At 56.0% G+C, this 21777-nt stretch overlaps 5 protein-coding genes across 10 annotated transcripts; 2 read left to right on the forward strand and 3 right to left on the reverse strand.

Annotated features, from left to right (window-relative positions):
- Positions 1 to 570: 570 nt before the first annotated feature.
- SLC37A4 (solute carrier family 37 member 4) lies at positions 571 to 5949 on the forward strand. Of its 2 annotated transcripts, XM_048513247.1 has the most exons (9): positions 571 to 734; positions 1330 to 1562; positions 2493 to 2736; positions 3002 to 3160; positions 3496 to 3581; positions 3807 to 3920; positions 4342 to 4407; positions 4909 to 5047; positions 5124 to 5949. In XM_048513247.1, the coding sequence occupies exons 1-9, from the start codon at positions 584 to 586 to the stop codon at positions 5288 to 5290; spliced, it is 1359 nt and encodes a 452-aa protein (XP_048369204.1). In that variant the 5' UTR covers positions 571 to 583; the 3' UTR covers positions 5291 to 5949. The 2 variants fall into 2 exon arrangements, with proteins under 2 accessions (XP_048369204.1, XP_048369205.1); XM_048513248.1 differs by lacking the exon at positions 4342 to 4407 and having other exon boundaries at positions 584 to 734.
- A 122-nt stretch (positions 5950 to 6071) lies between these two features.
- Positions 6072 to 8020, reverse strand: TRAPPC4 (trafficking protein particle complex subunit 4). The gene is made up of 5 exons (XM_048513250.1): positions 7792 to 8020; positions 7526 to 7700; positions 7337 to 7440; positions 7024 to 7150; positions 6072 to 6407 (listed from the first exon to the last, which is right to left on the reverse strand). The coding sequence occupies exons 1-5, from the start codon at positions 7964 to 7966 to the stop codon at positions 6329 to 6331; spliced, it is 660 nt and encodes a 219-aa protein (XP_048369207.1). The 5' UTR covers positions 7967 to 8020; the 3' UTR covers positions 6072 to 6328.
- Positions 8002 to 9950, forward strand: RPS25 (ribosomal protein S25). 2 transcript variants are annotated; one of them, XM_048513251.1, is made up of 5 exons: positions 8002 to 8144; positions 8255 to 8350; positions 8473 to 8656; positions 9686 to 9797; positions 9890 to 9950. In XM_048513251.1, the coding sequence occupies exons 1-4, from the start codon at positions 8142 to 8144 to the stop codon at positions 9778 to 9780; spliced, it is 378 nt and encodes a 125-aa protein (XP_048369208.1). In that variant the 5' UTR covers positions 8002 to 8141; the 3' UTR covers positions 9781 to 9797; positions 9890 to 9950. The 2 variants fall into 2 exon arrangements, with proteins under 2 accessions (XP_048369208.1, XP_048369209.1); XM_048513252.1 differs by having other exon boundaries at positions 9686 to 9782; positions 9888 to 9950.
- A 228-nt stretch (positions 9951 to 10178) lies between these two features.
- CENATAC (centrosomal AT-AC splicing factor) lies at positions 10179 to 15740 on the reverse strand. The gene is made up of 11 exons (XM_048513249.1): positions 15537 to 15740; positions 15281 to 15447; positions 14275 to 14373; positions 13999 to 14065; positions 13847 to 13909; positions 13137 to 13201; positions 12839 to 12989; positions 12715 to 12745; positions 11638 to 11718; positions 11423 to 11555; positions 10179 to 10396 (listed from the first exon to the last, which is right to left on the reverse strand). The coding sequence occupies exons 1-11, from the start codon at positions 15699 to 15701 to the stop codon at positions 10324 to 10326; spliced, it is 1095 nt and encodes a 364-aa protein (XP_048369206.1). The 5' UTR covers positions 15702 to 15740; the 3' UTR covers positions 10179 to 10323.
- A 1345-nt stretch (positions 15741 to 17085) lies between these two features.
- Positions 17086 to 21232, reverse strand: FOXR1 (forkhead box R1). 4 transcript variants are annotated; one of them, XM_048513245.1, is made up of 5 exons: positions 20265 to 21232; positions 19995 to 20122; positions 19659 to 19873; positions 19231 to 19463; positions 17305 to 17465 (listed from the first exon to the last, which is right to left on the reverse strand). In XM_048513245.1, the coding sequence occupies exons 1-5, from the start codon at positions 20665 to 20667 to the stop codon at positions 17437 to 17439; spliced, it is 1008 nt and encodes a 335-aa protein (XP_048369202.1). In that variant the 5' UTR covers positions 20668 to 21232; the 3' UTR covers positions 17305 to 17436. The 4 variants fall into 4 exon arrangements, with proteins under 4 accessions (XP_048369199.1, XP_048369202.1, XP_048369201.1 ...); XM_048513246.1 differs by having other exon boundaries at positions 17348 to 17465; positions 19265 to 19463; XM_048513242.1 differs by having other exon boundaries at positions 17086 to 17465; positions 19995 to 21232.
- Positions 21233 to 21777: the final 545 nt, after the last annotated feature.

A 21777-nucleotide genomic window follows, 5' to 3' on the forward strand; every position in this document is an offset into this window, starting at 1 on the left:
GCAAGGACTGCCTGCCCTCGGCCCTGCCCAGGAGACGGCAGCGCGGCAGCGGCTTCCGACCGCGGAAGGCCTCGGGCTGCCCGGCGCGTCGCCCGCCAAGGGGGTCCCGGCAGCTGTCGAGGGGGCTCCCAAGCAGTTGGGGGAAAGCGCCGAAGGTCGTGCCCCGCCTGCGCCCGCCCCTGCTGGAGCCCCGGGGCCAGGGGGCGGGGAGGCCGGCTCCTCTTTCCGCGCTGGAGGCAGCCCTGCTAGGGCGGGTGGGGGGAGGGATTGAGGCCAAACGGCACGTCCAGCCCCGCCGGCGGAGTTAATCATTCTCCAGGAGAAGCCGGAGAGCAGGACGGGGCGCGTGCAAAGGGCCCAGCTCAGCAGAATCCCTCCTCCTCCTCCACCCCCACCCCCACCCCCCCGGGCCCCCGTCTCCCGCTCAGCGCCAGCTGCTGTCGGAGCCTCGCAGACTGGCCAGCGCGTTCGCTGCTGCTGCTGCTGCTGCTGGGAGACCGGGACTTCTGGGAAGAGCGTCGTCCTGCCCCCAAAAGCCTCTCTTTGCCCTTGGGGAGGCCACCCCAGCAGCAGCAGCAGCGCCATGGCTGGGAAAAGCGGCTACGGCTACTACCGGGTCATCATATTTGGCGCCATGTACGTGGGCTACACCCTGTACTACTTCAACAGGAAGACCTTCTCGTTTGTGATGCCCTCGATCATGGAGGAGATAGACCTGGACAAAGATGACCTCGGTAAGAGCCTCCTCGGTCTGGGAGGAAACGTTTCAGGAAAGTTTTTGTCGGTGGGTCTTTGGCAGAAACGCTGTTCAGAGCCGGAAGGGGGGGGTGCTCTCCTCTCACCGAAAGAGCAAAACCCCTTTCCCTGCCTTTTCAAGGCCTCAGCTGCGCAAGCGGGGCAGCTGGCCTGGTTCTCACTTCTTTGGCAAGCAGCCAGCGCCCCGGCGGCCAGTGCCCCTTTTCAGAGATCCTGCTGGCATATTTGCCTTTCCCCCTAATAGCGACCGTTGTCCACAGAACCGGCCTTTGGGCGATGCTTTGGCATGACAGCCCGAACCCCCACCCCTTCCTTGACCATTAGATCCAGCAGGGATCTCACGAAGAACTCTCCCACGCAGAGGGGGCTGCCTTGTGGTCTCTTGCTAACACCAGTGGATTCATTCACAAGTTGGCAATGGCTCTCTTAGGCTGCTCTAACCATTGTAAATTTCGTTGTGGGTGCACAATGACAATAAATGCTTATGCTAATGCTTATGCTCGTGCACCGCTTGAGGTGGAGAACTGACATGGACTTTCCTAGCAGAGTAAAGCTGGTCCTTATCTGACGCAGGTCTGATCACCAGCAGCCAGTCTGCAGCCTACGCCATTAGTAAATTCATCAGCGGCGTCCTTTCTGACCAGATGAGCGCCCGCTGGCTCTTCTCCTCCGGCCTCCTGCTCGTGGGTGTTGTCAATGTGGTTTTCTCCTGGAGCTCAACGGTGCCCGTCTTTGCAGGGCTGTGGTTCCTCAATGGGCTTGCCCAGGGCCTCGGCTGGCCCCCCTGCGGAAAGGTGCTCCGCAAGGTAAGTGAGCGTAGGGAAGGCCTGCTGCTGTTTTCCAGGGTGTTCCTGATGGGCACAAGAGGAATCCTTTCACAGGCGTGACTGAAGTTTGGCAGCAGCTGCACATCTCTGCACAAAGGGGAATAGGCGAACATCTCTTGCTTCTTGTGAACATGTGAACTTCCCATTCCTAGCGCTGCTCTGGAGCAGAGGGACTCCTGCTGCCCTTCCACTGTTCTGGAGTGACCTGAGGCTGCTTCTGGGTCTCAAACTGGCAATGGTGATGTGAGCTATAAATTCCAAGCAAGCCGTCTCACTTTCCATTTTGGGATATTCTTGGGAGGCTGGTGTCCCTCCCTCCCCCCCCCCCCCCCACACACACACCTGCCAAGGCCGGCTGAAGAAAATATCAAATGGTGCTGAGCAAGTGGTCCTTGTGGAAAGACCTTGTGGGTGCCCCAGCCAGCCGGGCTTGACAGGAGATGGCAGTGGGGGGGGGGGGGGGCTCCTGCCTGAGCGTTTATGGACTCCTCCGGTGTCCCTGTGAGCACCCCATCCTCTCATTATTGTTAGGGTTTGGATAATGGTTTTCAAAATTATAAAGAGTCCTGATTTTAAGAAAGCCAGTTCATAATGGAAGAGTGTTGCTTCCCGGTCTTGCAGGGAAGATCCTTCTGAAGATGTCCAGAACAGCTGAAGGGGGCTTCTTTCGGTTTGCCCAGAAGCTGTTCCAAAGGGGAAGGGCTGGCTCATGGGGGAGGTCTGCTGGTAGCCCCTTGTCTACCTGCCTGCCTGCTGCCAAGAGCGAGTGGAGTCTGTTTCTTTGACCGGACTCACGTTCACTTCCATCTCGGGCATGATTTTTCTGGGAAGGAAGCTTTTGGTGCCTTTAGCACGCTGCTGAGGCCTGATTCTTGGCACTGACTTTTGTGGTTTTTCTCTTTTGTGCAGTGGTTTGAACCTTCCCAGTTTGGGACTTGGTGGGCAGTGCTCTCCACCAGTATGAACCTGGCTGGAGGGCTGGGCCCCATTGTGGCTGCTCTGATGGCCCTGAGCTACGACTGGCGGACGACCCTGGCTCTCTCCGGCTCAGTCTGCCTGGCTGCCTCCTTTGTGTGCTTGCTTCTAATTAAGAACGAGCCCTCTGATGTGGGGCTGCCCAACATCGAGCCAGGGCCCAAGAAAGGGAAAAAGGGTGAGTGGTCGCAGAGCCATACTTGGGGGCAGAGGTGCGTGTCAGGGGCCCAGCTCTCTTGCTCTGCGTCCCTGCTGTTTGGAGTCTACCAGCCTGTGGGTTCAAGTACCCTGAACTCTGGGAGAAGGGCAAGGAGTGGCTTGCCAAGAGGCTGCAGACAGAAAACATGTAGCTGGCTCCAGCACAGCCACAGGTGTAGCAGAGCCACAGTTTGGGCCAGGTGGGATGGTTTGCAGGACTTTCATGAGCAGCCTCTTCCTTACAGGCTCCTCATCAGATGCCAGCACCCTGGCCGAGCTGCTGCTGTCTCCGTACCTTTGGGTCCTGTCAACTGGCTATCTGGTGGTCTTTGGTGTGAAGACGTGCTGCACGGACTGGGGGCAGCTGTTTCTCATTCAGGAGAGAGGGCAGTCAACACTTGTAGGTATGATCATTCTCAGGTGAAGTCAGATGCTTCAGGGGTCTTTAATGCAAGCTGGGCGTTAAGAGACGGGGAGGACCAGGCTTCTCTTACCCTCCCCATCTCCAGCATCAAAACTGCTGATTGCGTCCCACGGCTGTTTCTGGAACCAGGTAAGTTCTGACTGGGGCAGACATTGAGTGTGCAAGTCTTGTGGGTTTAGGGCCAGGGAGACTTCACCCCCACCCCCCCAGCTACATTCATCAAGGGAGCAAACCGTGTGGGGAGCTAGCTGCACACCACCAGCCTGTCAGGCAGTGGATGTCCTCTCACTGGCTAATATTCCCTTGGCCCTGTAGGAAGCTCATACATGAGTGCGTTGGAAGTCGGGGGCCTGGTTGGCAGCATTGCAGCTGGCTACCTTTCGGACAGAGCTGTGGCCCGGGTAAGCCATCTGGCATCACCTTCCTGCCCACCTTGTGTTGAGCAGCAGAGGGCAGGCAGGCAAGGGCAATTTCCAGATGACCAGCAGATGTAGCTGCGGCAAGGAAGTGGGGACAGACATAAGCAGCCTTGGGGCTTGGGCAGGTGGCGTCTGCCCCTAAGCAGGCCTGGCAGGGCCAGCAGCTGTCTTGCCTACTGAGCAGAGCTCATCCTGGGTGTGTTGCAGGTGGGTCTGTCGCTGTATGGGAACCCTCGGCACGCGCTTCTTCTCACCATGATGGCAGGAATGTCTGCTTCCATGTACCTCTTCCGGGTCACGGTCACAGGCACCTCTCCTCAGGTACTCTGCACATACGGTGTCCATTGCCCCACTCTGAAGTTCAGGCTAGAGGAGGGAGGGAGGAGGAGGAGGATTCATAGCGCCTACAAAAATGGGCACCTGGTATTTGGGAGCCTTGGAGGCGCCCTGACTGCTTCCGACTCAACATGTGCGCCTCATAAGGGGCCTGTTGTGGGATTGAGGGGCTGGAAGCTCTCCCTTCGCCTGGGTGCCTAGCAACCACAGTTGTCTCTGGCCAGAGAGCACCGTGTTCTAGGGAGAGTTCCCGGGAGCCCTGCTTCAAGGCCTGGAAAGTAGCAAGAGGAACCTGCAGGCGAAGCCTTAGGAAAGAGCTGGCAGGTGGAGGCCTAGTGGGTGGGTGGCAGGGAGGGGGGACTTCTCTCAGTGTTCCTTGCTCATTGTTTCCTTCTTTGTCTCCCAGGAAAGCAGCTCTTGGATTCTAGCCTTCCACCCTCTTGCTATCCTTGTGGGCTTAACAGAACATGAGGTCTCTCTCTGAGCTTTTCTGTCTCCTCTGCTGCATGGTTCTGTGGGGGGTTATCATGAGGTCTAAAGGGAAGGAATCCCCTCCTCTCCTTCATGCAGTCCACCACTGCTCAGATGAGGGGCAGGCAAAGGCACAGGGGGTCTGTGGAGTGGGCTCCTCCTCTTTGGATTACTCTTACCACAACTTAGAAGAGTTTTCAGACAAAAGGACTTTTAGAATCTCTACTGCAGTCATCGCTGCTGGGATGCTACACTCATGCTGGCTTTCACGTAGCACTGGCCGACATTCAGCGCTGTAGCTTTTCCACGTGGTGGTCGTCACTAATCTAATTAACCAGCATGGTCCCAGGCAGCATTTCCTTTCGCCAGAACAGCAACAGGCTTGATCACATGCACCAAAGGAAGCCTCTGTTTGCAAAGGGCAACCAGGGGAGTGGGGCTGGCGGTGAGGCACGCATCCTGTCCCCCTGCACCTGACTTCCTTTCCCCCTGTGTTTTTTAGTTGTGGATCCTGATACTAGGAGCCGTCTTCGGATTTTGCTCTTATGGACCAATTGCATTGTTTGGCGTGATAGCCAATGAAAGTGCCCCATCCAACCTGTGCGGAACATCTCACGCCATTGTTGCACTAATGGCCAACGGTGAGTGGAGCCCCGCCTCCCCTTGCACCCAGAGCCTCTCACGTGGCCTCTTCTCACTGCGCCGTCTCCTTTTCAGTGGGAGGCTTCCTGGCCGGACTGCCCTTCAGCACCATCGCCAAGCATTACAGCTGGGGAACGGCCTTCTGGGTAGCAGAAATGACGTGCTCTGCCAGCACAGTGGCCTTTTTCTTCTTGAGGAATATTCGCACCAAGATGGGTCGTGTGCCAAAGAAGGTGGACTGAAGCCCAGGAGTGACGTCGCCCAGGATGATGATCCCGTTGTCCCCACAGGACTGGCAGGGCAGAATTCAGCTTTGGTGCTGCAGGCCTCAGCCTTTTAATGACATACTTGGCAAAGTCCCACCACACCCGTGGGGCTTGCATTATTCATCTTAGATGGATCTGATTAACCAACCCTGGCAATGCCAAGGTGTGGCAGGCACCACTGTTGGATGTCCAGAACTGACCTCTGCTCCCTTTTATGTTTTCACAGCAGGAACAGTGGTAGCTGAACAGAACTGCCCCCTGCCCCACCTGCCAGGTACATCTGGCTTGCAGGGGAAGTTGGCTTGCTGAATGTGTCTTGTTTTCCAAGACTGCCTGCATGCTTCGGAGAAATGTAACGGAGCTAAGGGCAGGATTTTTTAAAACGTCTAGTACTAGCACAGAGTATGACGGCTACAGCTGCCAGATATTTGCATGCTAGGCAGTATTTGAAGTACAGCTACTGTTGTCAGTCTCTCTTCCTCCCCTGACTCTTGATCTTCCTGCTAGTGAATCAATGCAGCACTGAGTGGTATTGCAGAAACCGTTAGGAGCAAATCTTGCACTGAGGACTGATATGATTCAAAATCAGTTTGCTGTAATTAAGTATCCAGTGACCAATAAACCCTGCAACAGGCGCTTCCAGCTCCTTTCCAAATGCTCAGACTTCCACCAGCCAGAGGTTGAGTGAAGCTCTATCCCTCCCATGTCAGTTTCGTCAGCTTACTGCTGAGCCCTAGCCCCAGCTCACAGTTCAAGCCTCTGTCTGGAATGCTTTATTTACACAACAGAACAGCAACACACACGTATTTATACACACACATATATCAGCAAGCCCCAGGAAATAACGTAACTCAGCTTGCAGCTTCCCCTGGATCTGACCATTCTCACCAAGGGTGACTTTAGCTGAAAATCAGTGTGGAGAACAGCCAGGAAGACGACTTGCCCGAAAACCTTTTTCTGACCCAGTCATGCTGGAAAGAATCCAATAGGATGCTGAAACAGGAAAAATCTGTCCTATAGGCCTGGTCCAAATGGTCCTGCTTTTTCCGCTACTTCCAGTGCTAATTTCAGGTGTTGATCAAAGAGTTCACATCTGAAATGTTAAAGAGGTCAAAGATAGAAATTCTTCACCAGTACATAATCCAGGTTTCTGTCTGAAAGGCTTTACGGACCCAAGAGTTCAGCAATAAAGGGACGTTCACACAACAACAACAGCCACATATGTAGACAACACAATCCAACCCCAGAAAGTGATGTAGCCTAGTTCAGATTTCCCACTCTGTTCTTTTACCAGAGATCTTTTAATGGAAGAGCAGTGCTTTGGGCTTCGGCAATCTGCCAGCAAATGGTTGGGCTTAATGTTATTTTGGCAGGATTAGCTATTGCAGGGAGAAAGGGAGCATCTTAGCCCAGCTTGAAGATGTTTGTATTTGCTCAGAATCTCCATGGTCCTGGCAGTGAAAAAAGACTCATTTTGGTGCACAAAGAATAACACTTGAACTATGTTGTTCAAGACAAGCACCTGACAAATCGTATACACACACGCTTGTAGGTTACACCTGCAGACAAAATGAGCAGGACTGGAGTTCAGAAAAATGAGATCTGGTCACTGTAGGTCTCACATTTCTTGGGGAGGGGTGCGCGTGTGTGTGTGACTAACGAGAGGATTGGTCTTGCTCTGCACAAGTGCAAGAATATGAAATTGGTACCTGATTGGCATCTCCAAGGAATAGAACGGGTTCTTGAGAGCAAAGTCTGAATAAATCTCGTAGATCTTGCGCAACAGGGAGTCTATCCCTGACTGCCGTGGGTCAGCGAGAACCACAAATTTGATCCCTGCAGGAAGGAAGAACAAGGGCAGCTGCCTCTGGCTGGGATGCGGTCCCGGGGGAAGGTCCTTTGGGGCAGGGGCACCCCAGGCCAAGGGCAGAGACCCCAGACCCTGTGCCCACCAGCCTGGCTTCTCCCCCAGCCCAGCGGAGCCCAAGCCACACACACCCCACCGCCCCTCAGCAGCTTTACCTGTCAGGGTCTGGAAGCAGTGCAGTTTGAAGGTGTCGGTCTCCAGCATCTCGATGCCGGAGCTGCCGGGCTCGGGAGACAGCTGCGAACCGATGGCGAACAACCTGCGCGCAGGACCCGCCCGTCAGCCCCCGGCCTCGGACCCCTCGCCCGCCCGCCCGCCCGCCCCTCCCCGGCCCCGGGACTCACGAGTGGAACATGGAGGCCAGCATGAGCTTCTCGTTGGAGGAGAGCCGCGGGCGGCCGAAGCGGATGGCCACGGGGAAGTTGGCCGGGCTGCTCAGGAACTCCAGCACGTCGCGCCCGTCGGCCGTCAGGCGCCCGTTGACCTCCAGGCCGTTGATGGCCAGCACGGCGTGGCCCACTGCGGCGGCAAGGCAGGCGGCGGGAGTCACGACGGGCCCCCGCCGCGCCCCAGGGACCCCGCCGCCCCCGCCCGGCCCCCCGAGCCTCACCGCGGACGCCGTCGCGCTGCCCGAAGGCCACCAGGACGCGCTCGTCGTGCGGCCGCAGCACCAGCTCCAGCGGGAAGCCGAAGGTCTTCTCGCTCTCGGCGCGGGGCGCGTAGTGGTCCAGCTGGTAGATCAGCCCGCCGGCCTTGTTGACCACGTACACGCTGAAGATGGCCATCGCGGCTCCCGTAGCTCCCGGCTCCCCGCCGGAAGTCGCCGCAGAGGGGGCGTGGCCGCGGCCGGAAGTTGCCCTCCCGCCGGCACGGGGTTTCCTGGCCTGCCCGCCGCGCCTCCTTCCTTTTTCGCCGGAAGTCCCCACCGCGTGAGGGAGCAGCCACCGGATCGCCGCCGTCATGGTAGGTGGCTGGGCCGGGGTGGGGGTCGGGGTGGGGGTCGGATTGGGGGTGGGGGGTTAAACGAGGTCGGGTCTCACTCTTCCCTCCCTTCTCTGCCTGTGGTGCCGCAGCCTCCCAAGGACGATAAGAAGAAGAAGGACGCGGGCAAGTCGGCCAAGAAGGACAAGGACCCCGTCAACAAGTCCGGCGGCAAAGCCAAGAAGAAGGTGAGCCCCCCCCCCTCCATCAACACCCCCCGGGCTGCCTCCCCCGCGAGCCCCGCCCCTCACCTGCCTGTTTCTCCTTCCCCCCCCCCCCCCCCACCGCGCCCTGCCTGGCCGGCGAGCAGAAGTGGTCGAAGGGCAAAGTGCGGGACAAGCTGAACAACCTGGTGCTGTTCGACAAGGCCACCTACGACAAGCTCTGCAAGGAGGTGCCCAACTACAAGCTCATCACGCCCGCCGTCGTCTCCGAGAGGCTCAAGATCCGCGGCTCGCTCGCCAGGGCCGCTCTCCAGGAGCTGCTGAGCAAAGGTAGGCCGCCCCCGCCCCCCCCCCCCCCCCTCACTGGCCACTCATGGCCTGCCCACCCTTCTCTGGGTGCACAAGGCCAGCGAGAGTCAAGGCAGTGTGCTCGTCGTGGGGCATCTCTGTAGCACTCTTGAGGGCAACGCTGGGGTACAGGCCCCCCCCCCCCTCACACACACATGCAGCTGGAGAGATGGAGCAGGACTGCTGGCCTGCACTCTTGGCCCAACTGGCTAGGCAACATCCAGCCTGTCATTCGGACAGTCTGTTAAAATGCAACAGGGGAGGGTAGATCTGGATAGTTCTGAATATTATTGGAGAAACCAAATAAAACCATGAATGTTGGCTCCTTAGATAGGTGATTATAAAGTATACTAGAAACAAAATAAAAAATGGAAACTTGCGTGCTTAATGAAGGCACTTAGTCTGGATAGAATTAGAATGGAGCCAAGCAGTGAATCCTTTCTTTTAAAAAGGCAAATGGGGCAAAGAGTGAAAATGGAGAATGTTTCTTACAGGTTGGGTGGTATTAGAAGTAAGAAGGAATGCAACTTTACAGTTTAAATATTTGAGGTGTTGAACAGTCAATGTTTTCTACCCCCTATGCTGAAAGTTGCACTGACGCCAAGACTACTAGCAGCGATGGGGGGAGAATCTCTTTGGTCCTCCACCTGAAAGTCACAAACATTTCAAGTTGTTTTTCTGATCGCCAGCCACTTGTGACAGGATCTTTTCAAGTAGGACCACCCTACTTCAGCTCTCTTACTCTCTCCCTATAGTGGAATTTATAAAAATTCAGGAGTAGTAATGTGGGCTGTTGGAGGCCTTTCATTTTCCTGGGTCAGCCCCAGCAGCCATCCTCATACTGGCCCTCATCGCTGTGCCTTCGCAGTAGGACCTTTCCCTACGCATAACAATGTTTGCCACAAAGTGATGGTACCTTTCCAGATATGTATTGGCAAACTATTAAGAAAAAACTGGAATGCTGTATGGCTTTTTTGTTCTCTGTACTGAATGGTGCTGTTGCAATGACAGGCCTAATCAAGCTCGTGTCCAAGCACAGAGCCCAGGTGATCTACACCCGCAACACCAAGGGAGGTGATGCACCAGCTGCTGGAGAGGATGCATGAGAAGCTGAGTTGCTTTGGTGAGTCTGGATTCCTGCTTGCCACACAGCTTGTTGGGATTCCGACAAAGCAGAGCAGTACAGTTCTAATTAGTTCTCTGTTTGCTTTACAGGGTTACAAGCAATACTTAAACTTCTTGGCATATTCATAAAAATAAACAGTTGAACTTTTCAGACTGGTGTTGTCTTTCACAGGTACAGCTGAGTAAAGAGTGTTCAGCTGCTCATTGTACCAGGCTTGCCCCCAAAGCTTTTCTCTTGTATCAAGTCATGCCTTGTGTTTAGTCTTGATCACCACTCAACATAGAAATAGTAATTGTGCCTTGAACACTGCTGTGAAGTACATAAATGTGATGCTAGAAAGAGCAGCTTAGACATCTCCATCAGAAAAGGAACTTTGTGTTTATTATACTTGCAGTTTATTGTTTTGAAAAGCACAGGATTTACAGGAACATCTAATACAACAAAGGACAAGCATGCTCTTCCTCAGAGGCTGTGCTCTGTCTAGAGGTTAGAATCCAAAGGGAGGATTATTACAGGCTCCACTTTATAAGCACTCTGGCACTTGGCTCTTTCTCCTTTTTGGTTTCTTCTGTCCTGCTTCAGCTTTGAACTGATGTCTAGACAAAGAGTTACAGAGAAAACTAATTACCAGGCCACTGTCCAAACTCAATTAAAAATCCTTCACACTGGTAACTGGAATACAGTACGACAACCACTGAGACACTCTAGCCAAATATTCAAGGGTCAGTTGTGTTATTCTCAGCTAAACCTACTTCACAGGAACACTGTGCAGATGAAACAGGAACAACTGCTTTTGGGAAGAACAGTTGGGTAAAAATTAATGACGCTTAGATATGGAAAGAACCCCAAGGGTCATCTAGTCCAATGCAGGAAATTCACAGCTACCACCCCTTCATTCTCCTTGTGACTCCCACTCTGTGCCCAGAGGAAGGCAAAATAAACCCTCCAGGATCCATGACCAAAAACAGTCTGGAGGAAAGCCCCTTCAAAGTGGCAATTCAGCATTACCCTGGTCTTGTAAGAGAACTAAGCACTAACTCATCCCGCCCTCCCTCTCATGATCTGCCAGTTCACGGAATCGGCATGGCTGTCAAATAACCATCTAGCCTTGGCTTAAAATTAAATCAAAAGGGTGTTCAGCTGAACATGAGGAAGAGCTGTTCTTCAACAGAACAGGCTTTCCCAGGAGGCGGTGGGCTCTCCTTTATGGAGGTTTTTAGGCAGAAATGTTTTAGGCAGCTTTTATTTTATACACTTTGTTCTTTGTAAAGTTCAGCTGAGTTTCTATCATCTGATTCAGACAATAGGATTTTTATGGGTAGTAATTAAAAAGAAAAGGGATTTATTTCTTTTGGGGATTGTATTAGTGCGATGCTGCTTTTGACCAGTTGGCTGTTAAAGCAATATCATGTAAGTAAGAAAGATAAACTATATCCACAGCATTCTTCTGCTTCAGCAAGGTAGTGACTCTCTCCAAAAAAGAGAGGAGGCCAGTCAGGCATGGCTTCTTCTTGAAGAACCTGGGCAGGCTCTTTCAACAGCTGCATGCAAAAGCGAGACAGCCATCACTTCAAGCCCTCTGCAAAAGCGTCTTCACTCATCATTAGTGTCTAGAACTTTACCTTGACTGCCACCTCCTGCCGTGGTTCCACACCCGCCCAAAGGAAGGAAGCCAACCTTCTCCTGTCTGGGAAGTGTGGTCAAATTTGGCCCCAACCCGACCAGGTGGGAGCTTCTTCAGCTTCTCTTTCTCTTCTTTAGGAAGGGAAAGAAAGGAGATGCTCTTCAGGCTTTAGCCAGAAATCCAGCATTCCCTCCCAATTAAAGAACCACTTACTTTCCTTGAGAAATTCTTCATATGAAGGTCCAATTTGCCCCTGGCTGATCTCCTCTTCCAGCAACCAAGGAGGTTTGGCTCCTAAGGATGAATAGGGAAATATGCTTGTCTTACTTCACTGATAGCTTGCTTTTCACTGGGCCTCAAGTCAGGTTAAAAATATAGAAAACAATTCAATCAGATGGCAGAAAACAATGCAATAGGACTAAAATTGCAGAACTTAACAGTGTAAACAAACTGCTTAAGGCACAATATGTTATAACGCAGAAAGCGGGTTACATAAGTACTAAAGGCAATGTACTAAAAACAAGGTGATACATGCCATAAACTATCATTCTGTTCCCTTTGAAGTGCAACCTCCTGAGCTGTTCTTTTATGCTCAAATTTCAGCAAACTCCTTTCATAATTCAGGACAGGTAACCTTTTCCTCAGTCTTTTTTTGGTATGTCTTGTAGTACATTGCAAGAGAGACCAAAAAAGACTGAATGAGAGAAGTGCTATCCCTCCAGAATGATGAAAAGTAGTTTACTGAGAGGACATCTGAGTCCCATTGAAGATACTATCAGCCTTTGAAGATTTATTCAAAGCCAGTGACGATATTGGAAACTGGCCAGCTTGTTGATTTTCTATATTAGAGACTCCTCGCTGCAGTTAGAGGAACAATTCAGGTTGTATACATTTATTTATAGACCTGGTTTTTGGAATGTTACCAGTCTCAGAGAATTGCTGATTTTGGAATTTGAATGAAGCTCATGTTGCGCTCTATTGTACAATTTGTAAATATTAGAGGATTAGTAAATGTGTGAAAGTATTCAGTCAATTGGACTGCTAGCCACATTTGTGCAATTACGTTTACTGTTCCAGATTTAGCAGCACAACACACACACCACGGTTTTTGTGTTTGAGGAAATATTCAGTTCCAGCCTGTTCACACTGAGCCGCGATTGAATGGTACAGGGCAGAAAAAAGCTCACTAGTGCCTCTTGGATGTACAACAGCCTATCAGCACCCCTAGATTTAAAATATGCTCAAACATGTTTCAGGCAGTAAGAAAAGCAAGCAAGTCTTCAGACATACCTGTGTGCACATTACCCTTCCCTTGGGTTCCCTGTGGTTTAAAAAAGCAAAGAGTCAGAAATGTTAGCAAAACAATACAAAGGCACAAGATTTAACAGATCCACTGGATTCTGGTCCTACTTACCTGGTGACCAATAAACGTTAAGGACTGCCCTGCTTCCTGCCAGTCGAGCTCAAGTATGGTACTACAGGGAGATCCAAGCTGTTCTTTAGCAGAGGTTGCACTTCCACTCGGGCCTGGCTGTGCACTGTCTTCACCGGCGAATGAGAAATCGCTGGAACACAGGAGAATCTCTTAACTCGGGCTGGAGCCAGGCTGCAGGTGCACCTGGGCCAGCAAGGACTTGTCCAGAAAGGAGCACAAACTACTCCTGAATCAAGGTTTGGAAGCCAACCCCACAGCTAACTGGTGAGCCTCTTACCTTTGGGTCCCTGCACTGGTCTTGACAACAGCAACTTCTTTGAACAGCTCTGTCTCCGTCTGTGGCTGAGTTTGATTCAGGAAAAACAAATGCTTGTTCCAGGAGACAAGAGTAAAGTGTGCTTGCTAGAGACCCTTGACCTACTAAGCAGGAAGGGATTTCACCAAATCCCAACAAAGAAAAAGTACACCAAGTACAGCCCCTCACATAAAAAAGGTAGCAGGGACCCCAGTTCTCTGCAGGAGCACATACCCACACACTCCATCCACCCTCTTCACAACCTCATGCATCTGGACAGTGCCAGGAGGAAAGTGACCTAGCTGGGAAGTTCTGGTGCTGGTGAACAGAGCAAAGGGCTTCCACAGAGGGAAGAGAGATTCAGTCCATACCAGTAATGGCACTGTGAGGCATCCAAGAGCCACAGAGCACTGCTGAAAGGGGCCCACTTTCACTGGGGGTGGTCTTCTCTGTAAGGTGGGAGATTTCCCAAACAGGCAGGTGCCAGAAGGCTACAGGCGGCAAACCAAGTGTCATGGGGAGATCCCTCAAGGTGCCTGGAGCTGGGCCCATGTTTTACCCCCTCGAGCCAAAGGACAAGGTTACAGCACTTGCCCACTAAGAAACAGAAAGACAATTGGGGAGGGGAAGCTGCAAGGAGAATTGTGAATACGATGGTGGATACTGCCCTCTGGCATCCTGGGCACACAAACCTCTAAGGAAGCCTGCACCGTTTCTTGTCGGCTCTCTTCCACCTTTCGGATATGAGCTGCCATCTGTAACCAGAGTGGGTAGGGGACACGGTCAAATTGTGAGATAAAAGAGCCACTCAGACTCCCGCTCACCCCAGTGCCATCCCACACACCTGCTGAATGACTTCATCCTTGCCTGCTTCATAAGTATCCAGAGCTTTGGTGAGGGAAGCCTTGAAGCTGGAATGAAAGCCAGAGCACGTGATTGTGGAACTAAGAAGACGCAGGCGTTCTGTGGTCTCTACCGTAGACCATGCAGGGCAGCAACGCTACTGCTCTTTGAACAAGGGGCGGGTGAGCAGGGGGAGGGACGAGCGGAAGAGGCAAGATAGGCCCTATATTCCCCTGCCCCACAGCAACATCACTCTGCTGACAGAGGGTCGACTCACAGCTCGTAATCCTCGGAGGAAATCAGGAACTGGGACTTCAGGCTGGGGTCTGCTTTGTTCTCCCACCAGAACGTATGGACTGCTTTTCTATGTTCAGGGCTTTAAAAAGAAGACCAACTGCTTTAGCTGCACACCCTTCCAGCACAACTGACCTGGCCAGAACACTTTGTGCAGACTGCGCCGGCCCTGGAGGCTCGCCTCGTCGCTGTGCTGCCCACCACCAAAAAGGCTTGTATCACAATGAGCCAAGGCAGGCATGACCACGAACAACAGGCCTCACGAGGGACTGGGCGTCATGGCTGAGTCTGCCCAGGAGGAGGAATAACCAGGGTCAGCATGGTGTGGGCACTGCCTGAGACCTGGGAAGCCACTGGCCATGTGACCTGGATGGACCAATGGTCTGATTCGGTATCAGGCAGCTTCACATGTCTAATTTGGGTCCCCACGGGGAGAGAAGGTGAGGTACAAAAAAAGGTGTCACAGATCTCAGCAGTGGCTTGACCACGTTGGTGAGCCACAGGCAGGAGGCATTAACCCGGTCTCAGCAGCCCAGGGCCCTTGTGGGGTCCTCAGTTGGCCCCTTTCGGATTCAGTGGTCTCTGCTGTCACCTTGCCCAGGTGTGGCGGAAGGAGCCCAGCCCTCAGGTCAGGGTCCCCCAGAGGAAGGCCAGCCTGAGGTGGTATCCATGGGCATCAGCTGCTGCCTCTCCGCCACATCTGTTGCTGGTCAAGCAAACATCCCTGCACTAAACGGCTCAGGTGAGTGAGCCCGGCCGGTGTCCTGCTTAAGGGCAGGCAGGGGTCCATTACCCCCGCGTGAAGCCTGCTGCTGGGGGCCCCTCCCGGCCCAAGGGGGCGGCGGCCATGGCAAAGCCGGGGCCCCCCGCGGGGCTGCTGAGACTCGGGCGCTTTTTGCGGGCCGGCTCTGCCTGCACCCCCCGCCGCCGCCGCCGCCGCCGCCGCCTCCTCCGGGGTCTTCGCGGCTCCCCCCGCCCCCGGGGCTCACCTGGCCAGGTGCTCCAGCAGGCCGCCGTGCAGCGCCGCCACCGCCCCGTGGCTCAGGTGCCGCCTCACCTCGCGGGCGCAGCAGGGGCACCAGAAGGGCCGGTCGTGCTCCGGGGGGTCGTAGGGGGCCACCACGGCTCGCCTCACCGTCCTGCGGGCCGCCTCCACCTGCGGGGCAAAGGCACACACGTTGCCGAGGCCCGCGGCCGCCCCCGTCCCGGTCCCCCCCCCCACCCGGGGAGGCTCCCCGCCCGCACCTTCTCCCGCAGGCGGGCCAGCAGGGCCCGGAGCCTGCGCTGGTGTCCGGCGCTGTAGAGGTGGCCGCGGCGGCCGGAGAAAGCGGTGCGGCGGCAGAGCGGGCAGCGGAAGGGCTCCGTCGCCATGGGAACCCCGCCGGGCCCCGCGCCGTCGCCGCCCGCCATCTTGGGCGCCCGCAGAGACCCGGGGGCGGGGCCTACTGCTGGGACGTCACCTGCCTGCTCCCCGCCCCTCGCCCGGCAGGCAGAGGAGGGCCGGGCGCAGCAGCTCCACGGCCCTGCGAGGAACGGAGCCCCGCCCTCTGCCAGCGCCGGGCGCTACTGCAGGCCTGGGGAGCTGGGTTCGAATCCGCGCTTTGCCCTGAGCTGAGAGCTCCGCCTCCCGCCCCGCCTCTCCTGCGTCTCGCAGCAGCACAGAACGGGGAACAGGCAGGAGAGCACAGAAGGCGGATTTCGGGCCCCGGGCGGGCGGGCGGGCGGGATGGGAGGAAATGCGGACAGCTGACAGCCCGTGAGCTTTGCCTGTGCGTGTATGAACGCAAATGCCGGGAACGCCCGCGGGCAGCGAGCAAGTGGGCATGGCTGAAGGCCGCATAATGGGCCCCTCTGCAATACACCGCTGCATCATGCACCTCCTCCCCCAGCAGCGCCTCAGTGTGCCTGGGACTGATTCCAGCCTCCGGGCTCATTTTCCCACCACAGCGCCAACCAGTCCTTGTTTTCATCCCACCTTTCCCTTCCTCCAGTGTGTTTCAATGGCACCCATGCAAGGGCCCTGGCATTCCTGGCTCCCAGTGTGTCCAACGGGCCTTCTAGCATCTCCCTTTGGTTCTAAGGGGCATTCCTGTCGTCTCTTTGCTCTCACTGGACAAGACAGGAGGGGAAGATCATGACCCTCGCCAAGTCAGCTCAGCTCCTGCCATCTTTCTTGTTATTGAGGTCCTTCTCATGCTTTCCGCCTGAGAAAGAGAGTGATCAAGTAAAGAATAGTATCTGTTTTTGGAATGCGTGTGTCTGGGTGAATGGCCTCTGCCTTCTTTCCTCCTCTTTCTAGCTCCCTCTCCTGTGGGAATTGTGTGTCCTGCCTGAGTAGTGGGGGAGGGGGGTCAGGGGGGAGGGTCTGATGTATTTCTGCTGGGAACATATATCTGTTGCTTGTAAGGGTCTGACCAGTTCAGACAAAAAAGTTATCACATTTTCCTATGCCTGCCATTAATAAAACTAGAATTCTACTTTTAAAGTACTGATTCCTGTCTTGGGGCAAGTCTGGGGTTGTGACACACAAACTGCTTGTAGCTTCACATTAAGAAAAATAATTTGAAAAGTGGGGGCCACTAGAAGGAGCCAAGAGGAGCCCTGGGTCCTCAGATGCACAAGACGAGCTGTGCACACCCTGCTCCTTGCTGCTGAGGCTGAGCCCGTCTGGGTCAAGGGAACTGCACTGAAGTGCAAAGAAGGACACAGGGGCTGGCGTTCCAATGATCTCTGCTGCTGCCGGCCTGGGTTTGTTCCCTGCACATCCCAAGAAAAAAGGACTCACACAAACTGGTCACTGCACATTTTTACTTCAAAGTACCCCCAAATAAAACAAGGCCACCCCACCCCCATTCCCTGCCTCCCTGCAGGGACCACAAATGGCAGAAACCGCCTGCCCTCTGCCCTGCCATTCCTCCTCCTACCATAGAAGACCAGAGGACTGCATGGGCAGAAAGGCAGCAGCCATATGGGGGCCTTGTGGGCACAAACATTCTCACTTGGGAAACAACCCTCTGCCCTTCTGGAGGAAGCCGGGGCGGGCTCGGCAGCTCCGTGCAGCAGAGACCCTCCTTCCTGTCATCGCTGGTGAGGACATCAGTGCAGCCAGGCAAAGGTGGTATTCTCCACACGTTCACAGGCTGGGTCAAAGCCCAAAGAGAGACTTCACCAGTTCTGGGGGTGAGGAGACAAACAAAGGAGGGTTGTGATCAAGAGACGCCCCAGCCCCCCTTTTCAGGCAAGTCAGGGGCCACTTTTGTGGCGTGAGCGCCAGACTAGAGTGTGTGTGGCACAGGTGCCAATCCCTACTCTGCCATGGACACGGGATGGACTGGGATGGGATGGGCATGGACCAGCCACACACACTCAGTCTGGCCCAGGTCTCAGGGTACAAACAGAAGGTGGGGAGAGAATGTGCCACTTTGGGGGCAAATTTGTTCCTGTGCAAAGGAAGAACCCAGAGTAGCTTGCCAACAATTCCACACCACTCGTCCCCTGACTGTCAAGACCCCCCCAGACCCAGCTGACCTCCTGGTCCCAAGGACGTAGGTAAGGGGGGGTTTCTCAGGTTCAACCCCCCCATTCATGTCCGAAGCTCCGCCCCTCCGTTTGAGGGTTTTAAATTTTTAAGTGTTTTTTCGGTTTTTGACCTGCAGGGGGCGCATTGTTTGGGCTAGCTAGCAGCACCAAACTTTCAGGGATTGTTTGGGGAACTCTCCTGATGATACTACCTGGGTTTGGTGAGGTTTGGTTCAGGGGGTCCAAAGTTATGGACTCTCAAAGAAGGGTCCCCGTCCTCCATTGTTTCCAATGGGACCTAATAGAAGATGGGGGCTACACCTTTGAGGGTCCATAACTTTGGACACCCTGGCTCACACTAAACCAGTAATATCATTAGGAGAATCTCTCAGAGTACCCTGAGAAGTTTGGTGCTACTAGCTTAACAATTGCACCCCTGACAGCAGGCACCCCCCAAATTTCCCCAGATTCTCCTTTTAAATCCACCCCTTTGGCATGAATTTAAAGGGAGAATCTGAGGTCCTCAGTTTAGAACAGGGGGTAGGGAACCTGCGGCTCTCCAGATGTTCAGGAGACTACAATTCCCATCAGCCCCTACCAGCATGGCCAATTGGCCATGCTGACGAAGGCTGATTAGGGTGAATTGTGGATCCCTCGGAAAACACCAGGATCTAGAAAAAGAGTTTGGATTTATATCTCCCCTTTTCTCTCCTGTAAAGGACTCCAAGGAGTTTGCAATCTCTTGCCCTTCCTCCCTCAAAACAGCATACTACCCTGTGAGGGTGGGTGGGGCTGGAGAGCTCAGAGAGCTGTGACCTTGAGGTCACCCAGCTGGGTCAGTGGGAGTGCACAGGCTAATCTATGAATTCCCCAGATAAGCCTCCACAGCTCAATGACAGAGCAGGGGAATCAAACCCGGTTCACTCCAGATTAGAATGCCTGCTTAGCCATTACATGCATTGAAAGTGATGCTGTTTCAGGGTGGGGGATAATCCACCCCAAAACAGCATCACTTTCAATGTTGTTTAACTAGGAACCCCAGATTCTCCCTTTAAGGTGGACTTAAAAGGAGAATTTGGACTCTCTAGTTTAAACACCATTGAAAGTGATGCTGTTTGGGGGTGGATTCCAGCATCACGGGGGGGGGGGCTCAGATTTTGCACTGGGCTCCATTTTCCCTCTATGCCTCTGCCCAGCTGGGAGCCCAGCTGGTGGGGGGCAGGGGAGGGCCGGGCAGGGGTGTCTGCCGTCCCCGCCTCGGAGAGCTGCTTTTATAAGTGCTAGGCCAGGGGCGGGGGTTGGGGAGGTGTGGCCATACCCTAGGGGCGGGTGGGGGTGTGGCCCCACCCCGAACCCCCCCATCCTGCCTCATCCCCTTGCCCAGCAGCCAGCCTGCCTGGTCGCTGTCCCCGCTGCCCACCTGGCCGGTCCGTGCTCTGACGCAGCAGCCCCACCTGGGCCTCCGACAGGGCCTGCAGCTCTGCCCGGAGCTTGTGGCGCCCCTCGGGGGTCAGCTGCCACAGGCGGGACTTGCGGTTCCCTTCCAGGCACACAAACTCTGCGGTCTTCTGGAAGCTGCTGCTGAAGCACAGGTTGTGGCGGACGGTGTTCTTCCAGCCCCCCGGAGCCGTGCGGAAGAACGGGAAGTGGTGCCTGCCAGGGAGGGAGCCAAGGCAGACCATCACCGGCCTCTCCACCACCTCCACCACCCCGCCCTCCTGCAGGGGCACCTGGCCGGCCGGCCGACCGGCCTTGCTGGAGCCCGAGCCCGAGGGGGGCGGGGCGGGCAGGCAGGCAGGCGGCCGGGGTTTGGCCTCTGTGGTGCTCCTGCGCCCTCGGGGCACCCACCGCACGAACTGGTAGATCTGCCGCACGGCCAGGCTGCCGTGTGCGCCGCGGCTCAGGGCCAGGCTGATGAGGAGGCTGTAGTGGAGCGGCGGGGGAGGCCAGCCGCCCGCCGCCCTCTTCTGCCTCCGGCCCCGCCAACGGACCAGGCCCCTTCGTCTGCGGCCCAACGGCCGGGGGGTTCCCGCCAGGCAGGTCGTCTCCTCCGCCGGCGGCACCTGTTCAGACGGGAGAGTAGCCGGTGGGAGGCGGGCGGCAGCCGCCGAGGCCCCGGACTCGCCCCGGCCCAGCCAGCCCCCTCCCCGCGCCCAGGCAGAGCCGCGGGGCGATGCTGCGTACCTGGGCTCCTCGGCCGAGCGACGAGAGCGCTTCCTCCCGACGGCAGGCGGCGGGGCCCGGGCGTCCGGCGATGGGACAGACCCGGTTGGGATCCACCCACCTCCACAGGTGCGGCTGGGTCTCGGCCTCTGCGGAGGGGACGGCAGAGAAGCTCGTCGACCACGGGCCGGGGGGCTGGGTCGGGGCCGCCCAGAGGGCTGGGAGAGCCGCCTCGGCCCCAGGGGCTTCTCGCACTCCGCACAGGCCCCGCCGGTACCCCAGGTGCCCTACCTTCAGGCGAGCGCTCGCCGGTCGGCCCCGAGACAGGGCCGCGCCGTCGAGGCAGGCTGGCCCAAAAGGCCGCATTCCGCAGGCGCAGATCCATCGGGCCGCCGCGCGCAAGCTCCGCGGGGCAGGGACCTTGTCCTGCCGGCCTCGCGCCTATAAGGGCCGGCGGAGGCAGGGCCTGCCCCCTGCTCTGTTCTGCCCTGGCCGGAGGTGGGGTGGGGGCTTCCTCCTGCCCCGAGGGCCCCGGGAAGCGACCTGCCCGGCGCGGCTCCTGGGCGCCTTGAGAAGGCCGAGGCCAGCCGGGGTCCCGTCGCCCCGGAGGGTTGCTCTGGTAGCGGATGCCGCTTGCCTCTCCTGGCCGCGGGGGGGGGGGGGGGGCCGTGTGGCCATGTCCGGACTGCGGCATGTCAACCCCAGAGGCCTCTGCGGGGCGGGGCGGGGCGGGGCGGGGGGCGCCACTGCTGGCACATGTCGCACCAGGAAAGACAGCGGGGACAGCCGGGTGAAAGGCGCCGACATCTAAATGGCGAGTCCGCAGCTTTGGACCAGAGCGCCGACCTCCAGGCTGGATGTGATGGTGGCTGGATGTGATGGTGGCCTGGCCTGGGCGCCTCTGCAGGGTGAGACCCACCAGGGCAGGGGGACCTGGGCTCTTCTCTCGGCCGGAGGAGGCCTCCGCCCTGCCTGGCCCCTGGGCATGATGGGTGTGACTGGGTGCCTATTCGTGCAGGTCCCAGAGAACACGTGGAGGTGGTTCCACCAAGAAGAGGCAGCTTTTTCCTGGGCTTGGCAGCGAGGCCTGTCAGAACTGCCTCCAGGTGCCATTTCTTTCTGGGCAGTAAATGCAGGTAATTTGAAGGAGTGGGGGAGGGGCCCCCAGAGTTTCTGAGTCCGAGGAAAGACACATCCCCCACTTTCCTGGGAACTCTGAAGCCCATTACACCTTGCTGCTGCTGGAGAGGCGACATAATACAGCTGCGGAAGTGGTGCACACCTGCTGAATTCCAGGCTCAGGTGAAAGACTGGACAGGAACTTCATCATTGGCAGGGGAGGGGAGGAGGTCGCAGTCTGTGTTTCCGTAGCTGAATGTATCTGCTGCTTCCAGCTGGTTCTGATATTTGTCACTGGAAGGACCCTCCAGAAGGTGAGGGAGACGCCTGGTTGCCAGGCTTTGGTGCTCACCTGGAAGTGGGCTCTTATCTGAAGAACCGGGTTCGATTCCTGACTCTTCCACATGAAGCCACTGGGTGTCCTTGGGCCAATCACAGTTCTCTCTGAACTCTCTCAGCCCAGCCTGCCTCTCAAGGTGTCTGTTGTAGGGAGAGGAAGGGAAATGAGTTTGTGAGGCTCCTTCCAGGCGGGGTATCAATCCAGGCTCCTCGTCTTCTTATTCGTTTGAAGTGGAGCTCCAAGGTCTTGGGCCTGGTGAGCTGGCGACCTGTTTGTGTGCCCATGCAGATTGTAGTGGGGGGTGGGGAAAAGAAGACAAGGGAGCTCTCTGGAGACGTGAACCAA

The sequence above is a fragment of the Sphaerodactylus townsendi genome, linkage group LG12 (assembly GCF_021028975.2).
Source record: "Sphaerodactylus townsendi isolate TG3544 linkage group LG12, MPM_Stown_v2.3, whole genome shotgun sequence".
Classification (NCBI taxonomy): Eukaryota; Metazoa; Chordata; class Lepidosauria; order Squamata; family Sphaerodactylidae; genus Sphaerodactylus; species Sphaerodactylus townsendi.

Coding starts and splice junctions, on each gene's coding strand:
- CENATAC (XM_048513249.1), bottom strand. CDS start 15,701: ATGGCGGGCGGCGACGGCGCGGGGCCCGGCGGGGTTCCCATGGCGACG. Junction 13,202..13,846: donor CGGTGCAGGCTTCCTTAGAG/GTTTGTGTGCCC, acceptor AATCAAACTCAG/CCACAGACGGAGACAGAGCT. Junction 11,719..12,714: donor GAAGGGTAATGTGCACACAG/GTATGTCTGAAG, acceptor ATTCATCCTTAG/GAGCCAAACCTCCTTGGTTG.
- FOXR1 (XM_048513242.1), bottom strand. CDS start 20,667: ATGCCGCAGTCCGGACATGGCCACACGGCCCCCCCCCCCCCCCCGCGG. Junction 19,464..19,658: donor CAGATCTACCAGTTCGTGCG/GTGGGTGCCCCG, acceptor CCTCCCTGGCAG/GCACCACTTCCCGTTCTTCC. Junction 17,466..19,230: donor TCAGAGCACGGACCGGCCAG/GTGGGCAGCGGG, acceptor CCTCACCCCCAG/AACTGGTGAAGTCTCTCTTT.
- SLC37A4 (XM_048513247.1), top strand. CDS start 584: ATGGCTGGGAAAAGCGGCTACGGCTACTACCGGGTCATCATATTTGGC. Junction 1,563..2,492: donor GCGGAAAGGTGCTCCGCAAG/GTAAGTGAGCGT, acceptor TCTTTTGTGCAG/TGGTTTGAACCTTCCCAGTT. Junction 4,408..4,908: donor TGGGCTTAACAGAACATGAG/GTCTCTCTCTGA, acceptor TGTGTTTTTTAG/TTGTGGATCCTGATACTAGG.
- RPS25 (XM_048513251.1), top strand. Junction 8,351..8,472: donor GCGGCAAAGCCAAGAAGAAG/GTGAGCCCCCCC, acceptor GCCGGCGAGCAG/AAGTGGTCGAAGGGCAAAGT. Junction 8,657..9,685: donor CCAGGAGCTGCTGAGCAAAG/GTAGGCCGCCCC, acceptor TTGCAATGACAG/GCCTAATCAAGCTCGTGTCC.
- TRAPPC4 (XM_048513250.1), bottom strand. CDS start 7,966: ATGGCCATCTTCAGCGTGTACGTGGTCAACAAGGCCGGCGGGCTGATC. Junction 7,441..7,525: donor CTGGCCTCCATGTTCCACTC/GTGAGTCCCGGG, acceptor TCCTGCGCGCAG/GTTGTTCGCCATCGGTTCGC. Junction 6,408..7,023: donor TCCTTGGAGATGCCAATCAG/GTACCAATTTCA, acceptor TTAACATTTCAG/ATGTGAACTCTTTGATCAAC.